Source organism: Diorhabda sublineata, chromosome 7 (genome assembly GCF_026230105.1).
Source record: "Diorhabda sublineata isolate icDioSubl1.1 chromosome 7, icDioSubl1.1, whole genome shotgun sequence".
NCBI classification, from domain to species: domain Eukaryota; kingdom Metazoa; phylum Arthropoda; class Insecta; order Coleoptera; family Chrysomelidae; genus Diorhabda; species Diorhabda sublineata.
The window spans coordinates 11,387,162-11,400,818 of NC_079480.1; the positions used below are offsets into that span (position 1 = coordinate 11,387,162).

At 33.2% G+C, this 13,657-nt stretch overlaps 1 protein-coding gene across 1 annotated transcript in view; it reads right to left on the reverse strand.

Moving 5' to 3' along the window:
* Positions 1-8,567: 8,567 nt before the first annotated feature.
* LOC130446875 (uncharacterized) overlaps positions 8,568-13,657 on the reverse strand; it is a 56,115-nt gene continuing 51,025 nt past the window's right edge. Inside the window, exons 6-7 of the mRNA XM_056783381.1 lie at positions 11,556-12,645; positions 8,568-8,799 (exon numbers count right to left, since the gene is read on the reverse strand). Of these exons, the coding sequence (XP_056639359.1) occupies positions 8,568-8,799; positions 11,556-12,645 (1,322 nt within the window). The remainder of the gene's footprint in view (positions 8,800-11,555; positions 12,646-13,657) is intronic.

Genomic DNA, 13,657 nt, shown 5'->3' on the forward strand with positions numbered 1-13,657 from the left:
TTTATATGTTTTCAATTAATATATATATATATATATATATATATATATATATATATATATATATATATATATTCATACCAATTTATTTAATTATAATTCAATTACTGTTAATTACTAATGTGATTATACAAATTTTTATTGAAGACAACACGAAGTGTGGTGGGTTATTATCATAATATTTCTGTTTTTTTAATCGAAGCTGATTCACATGATTATTTTAGAGAAAAATAGTCACTTTCAAAAGTTAGAGACATATAAAAAGTATTTTCTGATTCTGACTTAAATAAATTAAATTCAAATTTCTCTTTACTAAAAATCGATGTTTATTTAAGTTAATGTGTATTATTACTAACCATGTACCTTTTGCCATTTTATTGGTACTTTCATAATTTCATCGGTGAAGAATTTATGTGGTTTAGTGGGAAAAAACTTAGCCACATTATTTTCCCTTTATTCCATCAAGAACGTTTTATAATGACAACAGCTGATTATAGTCAGACGGTGCAATATTGGGGCTATATGGTGGATTTTTGTAGCCTGGCGTTGACAGACTGGGGGCGCTTATTTTAAATTTCCTCTTGTAATTTGACTGTTTGAAGATTGAGGATTTCACGTAGATAGTCAATCTGGATTTAGTAGTCTTTTGTGTCACTTCATTATCACACTCAGATGCTTAACGATCAATCAATATTATTTTTTGAGACGTCGATCCATTTTATTACGCTTGAAGAAAGTATTCAATTCATGCGGGAACCAAACATCAGAGATTTTTTTATGACCAGGTTTCTTTAATGATACCAAACTGTTTTGTAATTGAAATCCAGTGCATTAGCGATGTCTTGGAATCTAACATGCTGATCTTTCAATATCAATTGCTTTAGAAAAGCTAAAAAGAGCAAAGTATAATTAAAGTTGGGAACAAAAAGAAGAAATCTTTTTGAAAAGACGACAAGAAAAGTTATTCTTCATAAAAAGTTGTGCATGGTTCAAAACCTGAAATGCACTCATCAGATATCAAAATTTCTTAGTCGTATACGAGGTATGTAAAAAATATGAATTTTTGCTGAAGAGTCAAGTACTTTCATTTTTGAGAATATTGACAATTGTTATCAAAAAAATTGATCATTATTGAAAATTATTATCAGATATCCAATATTATCCATCTGCCATGAAAAAATTATTTTTTTTTGGGTTTATCATCTTTTCTGTATCAGCATTGCCGTGAAAAATTCAGGAGATTGGCAATTTGCATAGAACGATTTGTTATCTAGGATGCACTGACAGCAAACGTCAAATCGCTAGTTAGATTTTATAAAATACAAGAAATGGCGGTTATAAAAAATAACAATTATCATCCATACAAACCCCAGTTTGTGCCAACATTGAAAGAAAGAGATTATGACAGAGATTATTAGCGAACTATCCCTAATAAACCGTCAACGTGCATGGTTCCAACAAGACTGTGCTATATGCCATACCACAGTAGCTGTGAGGGAATACCTTGAATCGACTTTCAATAACAAAGTAATACTCAGATATTCTTACATTTTTTGGCTGGCTAGATCTCCAGACTTAATCCCTCTGGATTATTTCTTATGGGGCTACATAGGGTTTACCAGCAAAGGCCTTTTCAAAATATTGATCATTTGGAAAGGACAATTACAGAGGCATGTCAGGAAATTACTGCAGATATAATCAAGCATGTATTAAGGGAATTTAATAGACGAACCACTAAATGTTTAGAAAGAGATGGTGGATATGTTGAGGCTTTAGTCAATTGAAACGAAAAATAAATTATTTTACTTCCATTTTTTCATTATCTTTCGTTCAAATATTGAAAAATAACTATTCGAAGGATTCATTATATTGTTATGAATGTTATTTAATACTTATTAGTTAACTTTTCATTTGCAAAATAAAACATTATGATATGTATACATTAACTATTCAATTGCAATGTACATTATTGCATAAATTAATAATGAACCGAAAGTATATCATGTCTTTCAATAAAATATGAACAAGATTTACATATGCATGTATTTTATTCATACCAAAAAATATTTTTTCATGGCAGAAGGGCAATATTGGATATCTGACAATAGTTTTAAATCGTAATTTTCGATTTTGTAAAAATAAAAGTACCTTACTCTTGGGTGGGAATCATGTTTTTTGACGAACCTCGTATATGACTGATAAAAGTTGTCATCTGATGGTTGAATTTTACGTTTTAGACCATGCAAAACTTTTTATGAAGAATGACTTTTTTAAGTCTAACCAATATAAAAGCTGAACTAGATTCTACTCTAGGTGAGACTGCTCCATCGCTATCAACAGTAAATTATTGGGTAGTAGAGTTTAAACGAGACCGTACACCCTGCGAAGACCAACATCGCAGTGGTCGAGGAAATGAAGTGACGACTGCAGAAATGTTAAATAAAATCAACGAAGCAGCACTAGATTATCGTTGACTGAAGAGTGCTAGATAGCAGACATAGTAGGCATTTCAAAAAGTAGGGTATATCGCAGATTAAAGAAAATTTGGAGAAAGCTATGCGGAAGATGGGTGTTCCGTTTTGTCACAATGGAACCAAAAACACGCCGTGAAGATGTTTCCATCGAGTGTTTGTTAATGCTTCACAGATATAAAGCCTAATTTTAGCGCCGTTTTATAATCATGGATGAAACTTGGGTTCATCATTTCACACTTAAAACAATTAAAACCATGGAAGAACTAGCTCCAAAGAAGGCAAAAACCGTTCCATCTGCATGCAAGGTCATCGCTTCGGGTTTTTGGGATGCGTGTGAGATAATTTTCATTGACTATCTTGAAAACGGAAAAACTATCGACGATGAGTATTATGCGAACTTATTGCGACGTTTGAATGAAGAAATCAAGCAAAAACGGCCGCATTTGGCTAAGATGGAAGTGTTGTTTCATCAAGACAATGCAGTAACTAATACATTCGTTATTGCAGTGACCAAAATTAATGAATTGAAGTTTGAATTGCTACCTCATGAACCCTATTTACCAGATTTAACTTCTCGAATCATTTTCAGTTTGCAGACCTGAAAAAATGGATCGGTGGTTCAAGATTTCCCAACAATAAAGAGGTGATGTCTGCAGCTAAAGGCTATTTTGAGGAGTTTGATTATTATTATTGTAAAAAGTGTATAGAACTTATTGAACATCACTGGGAAAAGTGTATGGAGCTAAAAGAAAATTAAATAGATTTCTTTCCAAATTGTTTGTGTTTTCTTTTTATGACCAGGTATTTCTTGGACCATCCTTTTATATGAGGCGATGTAAGGAAAAGGCAAAGTGTTTTCTAGCAACAGGATAACGCATCCAAGCTTCGCAACAGCGTTAAGCACTTGCATGGTGAATCATTTTCTTTGGATAAGTGAGTTATATTTGTGATAAATCATCACAAATATAACTCACTTGTCAATGGACAATATTTCTTTTGAGATGTATTAGAAGTACTCGTACATGCCGAGGAAAATCTGTTTAACGTATATGGGAATCTCTCAAGGAGGCAAATACCAAGAATGTGTTAAAAGGAAAATAAACTTCAATGTACTTGAATGTGATCAATACAAATAGGAAGCTATATCTTTATTGAAAAACAATAATGATTTCTTAATAAATTTTCTATTGAAAGAGGGCCAGGAGCAAGGAAAAGAATCAGCCCTCATATATTTTGTTGGTATTCTTTTATATTGCTTGTAAATCTGTGTTTGCACTATAAAAGTTCGTAGAGTTCTTCCCCCTTGCATTGGCAGAAGAATTAAAGTGGAGATTTTCAATATTATATAAATGTTTGACTATTTTCAAAAACTCAATATCTAAGAGATAAACTTTTATTTTTATTATCATATATAGATAATACCTCTATTTTCAACAATTAGCTTATAATTTTTTGGTTTTTTTTTCGATCTTGATTGAGGTTGTGTTTACTGTCTGGGATGAAAAAGAGGAGAATGGAACGACATTTACCGGAAGAAAACGAAAAGAAAGCTCTTGTAAATAAAAACGTTTCTCTCTATTTGGGGATTTTTTTGTTTGTTTTCTGTGAGTTTTTTTATTTGTTTTATGATTTGTTATAGGAGGAAGATTTGTTGGAGTTGGCCCTGATATAGGAGTTGCTCCTCTGAAGGGGTTGTGTTTGTGGTCTTGGCTGGAAAAGTGAACGACATTTTCCGGAAGAAAACGAGAAGAAAGCTCTAGTGAATAAAAACGTTTTCTCTGTTTGGAAATTTTTTTGTAAGTTTTGTTTGGTATGTTTTTTGAAAATTTTGTTTTTTTTGAAAAATTTAAATGGGGCTGAGCGGGTAGAGGTACAGTTGCGGCTGCATCATCCCCTCGACCATTTGGCTGGTGATCCGGTTCACCAGGTTACAGGGAAACCGCAAGAAAACCTGTAACACCGACAATGTTTAACAGAGGTGCTAGTGCCTTTTATATTAACGCTGCTATGATTCCATGCACAAGCGTGAGTTTAATTTGATGGACGATGCAGAGCGGAAGATAACGAAAAGCAACAAGTGGATAAGCAAGTGTCACACTTCATTGTAATATATTTATTATAATATATCTCATTGATAGAATGTATGGAATAAGACAACTCAATAGGTATTTCGAAGAGAAAATCATTTTATCATTAACAAGAGGCAAATGCAACGAGAAGGTTTAATTAAAGCTGCCTATGTTGTTTTAAAAATTAGCACGAATATCTATTAAAATGTAATTTAAATGGAAGTAAATATTATTCAGTATCAAGGTGAAGCAATTATTTGGAAAAATTGCTATATTTGAAGTATTAATATTTGTTGCATGTGTGAGTAATTACACATTGCGATTCTCAAACTAATCTCCTCTACCTTTAATTAATAAAAACATTAATTTATTCCACAACTTTATTTCAGTTTATCATTATTTTACAGTATCTAAAAAGTACATTCATCTTGAATTTATAAAAAGCTGTGCTACAAACATTCACAAATTGCGCTCAAGGAAAATATAAATTTGAAGTTCCCATTAAATTAAATCGCGCATTTCATAACTGCCATTAAGCCTAAATGTTCTTTACTTTAGCACATTAACGTCTCTTTTAGCGACAGACGTCAAATGCAAACATATACTATGTTTTAATTCTTAAGTTAAGCCCGGAGTCTTTTTCATAAGTTTTAAAAAATTAATGGTTTATGACACATTCGCTATATATCTTGTTACATTAAGTTCAACTGTATCCGATAATCGGTTTCGGACAATTAACATTGTAGCTCGTTGGCCAGGTTCCATTCACGACTAGATAATATTCAATAAGGGCCTTATGATACTAGCGGATTGCGAGCGTTTTCAAAGCGGACTAGGAGCGATCTCGCGCTGCGAATTCGTTGCGGACGAGATCGCAGCGAATAGTAGCATAGACGTCATTTTGTACTGTCTCGTACAAATTTACAGATTCAACGTCGTGGTGGTGTTATTTAATAAAAAAGGCAGCAATGTATTTTTATATGATAAAAACCTTTAGTTTTAGAAACTTTGAGACAGAGAATATTAGAATCGCACCATGATTGAAGGGTGGTTAGGTCACTCGATATAGTCCTATGAAGTGCCGTGAGATCTGAATTGCTCCAAGAGAAACGTCTTCTGCAAAAAGACATATTTTACCACTGATTTCTAGACAGTCGATGTCGTTTATAAACCGAAGAAACAAAATAGGGCCTAGTACTGAACCTTGCGGCACTCCACATTCTATTGGCTTGCAAGAAGACATCGTTTTATCAACCTATACAAGCTGACTTCTGTTGGTAAGGGATGACTTAAACCATGCTAGAGGTGTTCCCCTGAAACCGCAGTACTGCAATTTGTTGATTAAAACTTTAAAAAAATCACAAGTTGTTGTAGTGGAGTGATGGGTGTTTAGGCTGGATTAGATATTATTCAGGAGGGAGAGTATAGCATCATTTATGCATTTGTTACTTAAAAACCCAAATTGATGGGTAGTAAGTATTTTATATTTAAACAGAAATGATAAAAGCCTCTTTTCGTCCAATCTTTCTATGATCTTAGATAACATGGGAAGGAGTGCAATTGGTCGATAATTCGATGCTTGATTTTTATCTCCTCCTTCATGCAGAGGTATAATTATAGCCGTCTTAAGGCAATTGGGGAAAGTGCCATTTTGAAAAAAAAACGTTAATCTTCACACCTTTCTCGTATTAATTTCGTAAGCTCTGCAAATGAACAGTTCTGCCCTCCATGATCTCACAAGAAAACTAATGTAAAAAAAAACTAAAGGAGAATCTGATTCGATGATGTTCAGATGGTAAGAAAATCATAAATCATAAATTGTTTATTAATAAACAATTTAAAATAGATATTCAATGTTTTTTTGCATAAAATATAGAATACAGAAATGTTACATATTAAAAAATTTTCTTACATTAGTTTTATAATAAATCCCATGCAGTTAATTTGGTTATTTACAACCAGCAGTCATCCATTAAAACTTTCCTTATGAGTATTTGGGAAGAAATGCGTTACATTAATAGATTCGCAATGTTATAGGAGGGTTGCCATCATGAAATTTGACATTTTTAATGGTGAACATACTCAAAACGTGTTGTCATACGAGTGCTATTCGAGTTGTTCACAGATATTTGAAACATTCATTTTGGTCGACTTTCGACATGAATTAAACCAACAGCAGTGAGCCCATCAACTCGCTTCGACTTTTGTTGATGAAGCACCATCTCGAGCCAACGTGTTTTGCTAGTTTTTCGATTTCAATTATAGTCGCACTTCCCTACAAGATGAATTACGTGACCAAAATCGGCTGTTGTACCAGAAAACATTGATGCTGTGCGTAAACTGATATAGCAAGATAGTCATGTGACATACCGTGAGATTGAAGCATACTTAGGCATTAGCTCCACTCGCGTATTTGACCAGTTGTTCCTGGTGTTTGTTCAGAACGTTATGAGTGTTCGGTATAGCTACATCGACAAGAAGGACTGAATTAACTCTTCTATTAACCACCACGATGTCAGGTTTGTTATTCGTCACCTGTCTATCGGTGTAGTAGAGATTAAAATTATCATTTTCGAGCACCTTCTGCGGCTGGTACTTGTAATACGGTGTAGACTTATTGAGAAGACCGAACTTGTTGACCAGTTTCTGGTGGATTATGTTGCACACTTGGTTACGCCGGTGTAGTTAGTCGGTATTAGCTAACATAGTACAAGCAGATGTTATATGTTGGATGGTCTCTGAAATTTGTTGGCATTTTCTGTATTTGTCAGATTGAGTGTTCGGATCCTTAATAATATTTTCTTGTAGTTATTGGTATTACTAGCTTGACCCTGGATAGCCATCACGAAACCTTCAATCTCTGGAAAGAGATTGCCACTAGTAAGCCATCTGTTTGAAGCCTCCTTGTCTACATGCGGTTGGTTGAGGTAATGATGATGTCTACCGTGTAGTGCCCTTCGTGACCACTGTTCCAGCTTCTCGGTGTCCAATACTACATTTAAGTCAGATTCTGGCGATGCGAGGTTGAGAGGTGAATAATTCTTATCCGCTTTGGATGTAATCCGGTGTAGAGTTGAGACTTCCGATTTCATATAAAACAATTCATGTAGTTTCATTACATTCCGAGAGTGCAGGTTAATAAGGTCGATCAAGCCTCTTCCACTCTCCTTTCGAGGTAATGCTGTTCTAATAGTGGATGACTTCAGGTGGTGGTTGTCGTTCTTCGTCATCATTGTTCGTGTCAACCTCTGAATACCCCCCAGCTCTGTTTTCGTCCACTTCAGGATTCCACAAGAGTACGTTAAAACAGGTTTGGCATAGGTGTTGATTGCCTGGACTAAGTTGCCTGCATTTAATTAGGATTGCATAAGTGACTTTCCTCTTTTGGTATATTGATCCTGGATTCTAGCTTTTGCCTGCTTGTGGTCCAGCGGCTTTGCCGGTTGAAATCCTAGTTATTTGTAAATTTCTCCGTTTTCCATTGCTTGTACGATATTTCCGCTGGGAAGTTGACATCTCCGTTCATGATAATACCTTTCTCGATATGTATAGTCTTGCACTTAGACAGTGCAAACTCCATATGTATATCGGTAGAGAATCGATGTGTTATATCGAGAAGGTGATTGATTTGATGCTTATTTGCTGCGTATAACTAGATCTCGTCTATATAGAGAAGATGGGAGATGGTATAGTTGGTGTCTCTGTTCGCTTTAATGTTGAATCCGTACTTTGTATCATTTAGCATGGTAGATAGGGGATTCATTGCAAGGCAGAACCACAACGGACTCAGGGATTCGCCCTGGAATATTCCCTTACGAATGGGTATTTCGTCAGTACTGTGGGAATTTGGACCGATTTGAAGATGTAGATTCGTTTGGTTAACTTGGGTGAAGTATCACAGAGTCCATGATAAGCTGTTCTTTGCATCCTTGATGGGATATCTTCTGGGTTATGTATGAGGTGAGAAAATTGCTTCGCTAATTCTCTGTGTACGCTCGGGAATTTCTTATATCAGAAGTTTCAGATATTATGGTGCTTTCCAGTTGTTAGTATTTTGGATTACGTCAGTGATTTCTTTCATTGTGAAATCATCAAACTGCATCGGAGCAATTTTTAATCGCATCTCTTCGGCTGCTATCCAGTCGGCATTTCTCTTGTGGATTCTGTGAGTTGACCACAATGAGTACCAATACTTTTCCAATGTCGGTTTCGATGGTATAGGTTGATTGGTGTTTTTATGGGGAGAAGCTACAAATTTCCTGTAAGAGTTTTTGTTGGTCCTCAGATTAGATAATTTTAGGCGACGTATGTTGAATGTTGGTGATTTTATCTTCACGTTTGCCAGTTTGGATTTCACCGTGTATACCGTTTGAATCTTGCACTGCGAGATGATCATATATTCTTTGAAGATCCCGCTCACCCAGACGGGAGTTATTATTATTATTATTTTAGCGGTGGTGATATAACGAATAGACTCGAGCTTTATACTTTAATCAATCAACTTTGGGTAATCTGTGAGAAACGTCTATGAAATAGGCGATTCGTGATTTTAGTGAAAAACCGGTCCAGACGGTCAAAAATCGGTTAAAAGGCAACACCACATCATATTGAATATAAAGTTGAAATATATTTTCAAATAAGAAGTGGGAAAAGACTGATTCAAACACACACTTTTATATTTTTTTATTAAAATTAATAAACTTTTTGTGACATACAGTCCAAATCTTTTAGTTAATAATATAATAAATAATTGAAAAATTAACATATAAATGGTAAAAATACACACTTCACACAATCATAAAAATCACAAATACAAACATTCAAACAAATATATACAATTATTTTAAACTGAGAAATGTAAGCAATAGCAAGTAGTTTGAAATTGTCCAAAGTTCAAATACAAATCATTCAATGACGGAATGAATGTAGTTCCGAAAAGATGAACTTCCCAATTTTTGCTAAAGCTTTTTCTTGATTATCCTAATTTCTAAAAGGATTTTTACCGACAATGGTTCATTTTTTGCCAAAGCCCCCTCAAAGTTGTAACAATTTTACTAAATATCTCCGAAAATTTTTATTCTAGAGGTGTATTATATTTATAATTGTACGCCGGTGTATCATTATGTGCAATGAGCTCTTATATATGTAAATAAGAACTCATGCTCACGCCTTGTATCTTAACAAATTAGTTCTATGTAAGATGCTGTTGAACAGATGTAGATTTTGTTATTCTTACCAATAGCCAATAATAAAGGCTTTTATAGCGATAATTTGATTAACCACGTTCCTTAAAAAGTGAAAAACGTTTAAATGAACTTCAATCCAAATATAAGGTAATCTACATTTTTTAAGAGAATTTATTCTTTAATTTCTTATTTCTTCCAAATGTTCTTGATTTTAGGTCTCTTCTGTTTTAAAATTACTTTTTTTAATTGTTTTTTAATTTTTAAAAGAAAGATAAAAATAGACGTTACGACGATTTCAGTGTTTTTCAAAATATTTTGACGCCCTCTATCTTGAATACAGTTTGCGTTACGAAAATTTTTTACCTATCTATCCTAGAGACGGGATCACCTTTTTATGAAACACCCTGTATATATAAGCTTTTTTGTAGAACTTTTCATAAGCTTCATTATCTGTTTGCAGATTTTTTTCTCTAAAATAAATATTTATATAGAGATTTAGTAAAATTGTTATAACTATGAATGGGATTGGGGCCAAACGATTGTTGCGGAGCTGCGGATTTAAATTGATGAATAATATATATGAAAAAGTAAGCAATAAGTGAAAAAACATATTAGAAGAAACTTAAAAACCAATATAAATCTTTTTAAAGTGGGTTAGGGGGTTCACAATAAATTAATTTCGTTTTAATTTTGGAAATTAAGAAATTACTATTGCGTTAGAATAATTATTTAACGAAGTTGGTAAAATATTTGATGAAAAACGACATTGGAATGTTTAAAAATCTAAAATTGCATTTTCTTCAAAAAAGGATTTCCCAGTTCAAAACAGTCAACAGTAAGTACATAATTCCAAAAATATATCAAGTACAAATAAAAATGTATCATAAATAATTGATAAATTTGGTTATTCTCAATTGAACGTTGAGAAACTTGCCAAGAATCATGTAACAGTAGAAGAAATTAAGTTTGGTGTTTTATCATCTAAAGCTGCTTTCTTATTTAATTATTTTTACTCCTATATTGAAGCTTGAAATAATGGTGTTGTTTCTATAGGAATTGCTCTTTAAGTATATTGTATTTCACTTTTATTCCATTGACTTTCGATGTTAGTTTCTAAATGAAACAATGATTTTATGACTCTTCGTTTTATTAGATAGTAAAGAGTGTTAATCAATGTTCACTAGATGTTCAAAAATGTTCAAAACATTGCTACGCCTCATTCAATTAGATATAGGTGTACAATTCAGACGAAGTACTAAGAGTAGAATGTTAAATTCTGTATTAAAAATTTCAAGATTTATATTCAATCTACCTTTCTCGAAATCATGTACCTCCTCACTCTATATTATAATTTCTCTATAATGCTGCTACTTTCAGATTTTGGTACAGAGTACCTAATTCATTCACTCACGAGCTACCACTGAACTGGAATATCACTAAAATCATTCAAAGGATGAATTATTTGAAGGGGAAGGAACTGTTTCATTCAATAACAAACATTTTTTTAGAAAAATAGATCGAACAGAATCTTCTTAACATCTACATTTTATGAAAAACATGTGAAATATGAAATAGAATATTTATAATGTATGAATAGAGGTGATATTTTTCTATTACAAATATAAATGGTTAGGTCGAAAAATTTTCATATTCGTTCTAGGTGAAACCGTTTGTACACATCAACGGCTTTGTTCATATACTTACAATCACCTTCTTGGAGTGTTTTCAACGTTAAATTTGAAATAAATAAAAAGACGCATTTTAATTTGCACTTTCATGATCTGTAGGTTTACTATATCCATACTTAACTGAAACTTATTTATTAAAACCTTTTTTTCCTATCGGGTGATCGCACACATCTCCCTCTATAACATATTTCCGTTTCGTGCGATACCTCCGTAGAAGTTGATGTTCTTACCAGTTTCATATTCCAGGGCTCAACTTGAAATGGAAACGTCTTCTTTTCTCGTTTTTCTTCGACAACCGGAAGAGTTGTAGGAAATTCTTGAAGAGTAGTAAATTCTGTCGATGACTCTGTAACATTAAAAGTAGGAGAACTTGCTTCTGTTAATTCTTCTGGGAATGTTGGATTTGAGGTTGTGGTGACGATTGATTCACTGTTTACTTCTGTTTCAGTAGATGTAGTTGGTGGGACTGTCGTTGAAATATCTCGGGCCATTCCGAACATTTCATAAATAGAATCTATGAAATCCTCCTCACCTTTTGTAAAATCTTCTGTAGTAGGTGTAGTGGTAATTGTCCCAATTTTGTCGTAATTAGTTACAAAGTCATTGTCAATATTTTTAGTTGTCGTTTCTTGGGTTATATATTCAGTTGTGCTTTCTTTATCCGTATAAGTTGGCATGGTACTATACGCTTCTCTATTATCATTTTGATTGGTTACTGTATAATCAGTGAAAAGATCGTTTGTTGTTGTTTCATTTTCCACCTCAATATCTGAAATAGTATCGTTATCATCAGTTTTGATCTCTGGGTTAGATACTGATTGACGTTCTAAATGTATATAGTTTGGTTTTTGATAATTATTGTGTTTTTGTTCATAATTCACTTTTTCAATGTTATTAAAAGAATTCAATACTGAAAAATAATTTTGAGATTCCGATGTTTCTAGTTTGTCTACTGGTCGTTGTTTAACTAATTTCCATACTCCTTTCCTTCTTTTTTTCTTATTTGTATCTTTCACTGATTGGTTATCAAAGCTATTGATGGCGGCAAATTTCTCTTCAATTTGTTTTGAGGTATTTTTGAAATTTTCGTCAATATTTTCCGTGGTAATTTCTTCTGAAGATGCTTTGATTGGTAAAGCATACGGTTGATCAGGAAATGTTGGTTGTTCTGGTAGCGGTTCCATACTTGGCAGATCTTCCGGCTTGTTTATTATGTTACCATGAGTTTTATCTGCAAAAAATTTTTAATAGGATTGAAATATTGGTTTAGGATACAAATAAATTCAAAAAGTGTGTTCATCAAGTAACGGTTGATATTTCGATATCTGTTTATCAAAGTTTTTTCAAACAAATCAGACTATATGCATGAGTCGATTAAAATTAACTTATTTTTACGGTTCACCTTGTATATATTTTTTGTTTTGCTTGCAGCAATTCTCGACCGTTAATTGAGATACAGCCTAAATATCCTTCTTATATATCTGCCCATATGTTGCTTTGTTGAGCAATTTGACACAAGTTGACCCTGCTTCTTTCCTGATTTGATTTACATTTGGGCGCCCATTTGCTTTCTTGACGTCTCTTGGGTAACATTGTTTTATATTTATGGTGCACGTGTTGTCAGTCCTTCTTGCTAGCATTGCTACTCGAAGGATTTGATTCTGTGGATAAAACCTGTTACTTCAGTCATACACCTTAGCTCAACCTAGAGTTTCTTTATGAGATTTTGTTCTAGTGGCCAAGTTTTATAGCCGAACGTAATTACTGGTGATATCAGCTTTCTTCTTAGTCTGGGCTTTATTTTTGACTTAAAGATACTTGCTACGCAATATTAACTTTCTGTTAATTTCTGGATATAGTGAACCAGAATTAAGTTTTTATTTTGTTCCGTTATGTATATTAGTTCACTATTTCAAGTATGGTATTGATGATTGTCATATCATGATGGTCTATCATTTCGATGTGCATGACCTTTTTTTATTCCGGTTCATATTCATGTCTATTTTATTGTAAACCAAATTGAGGTCGTTGATCTGTTGTAGTTCTTTAGAATTGTTTGCGATTAGGATCGTCAGCGAATCTTAGATAGTTCAGATTTTATCCTTCTAACCTTTAAATCTTTTTAGTTCCAGTCTAATTTCCTAAAAATTTTCTCTAAGGTGTCGATAAAAGTTTCTAAGATATTCTAAGACTGCTCTGCATGTGGGGAACTCCTCTGGGGTATACTAGCTGTCATTAATTTT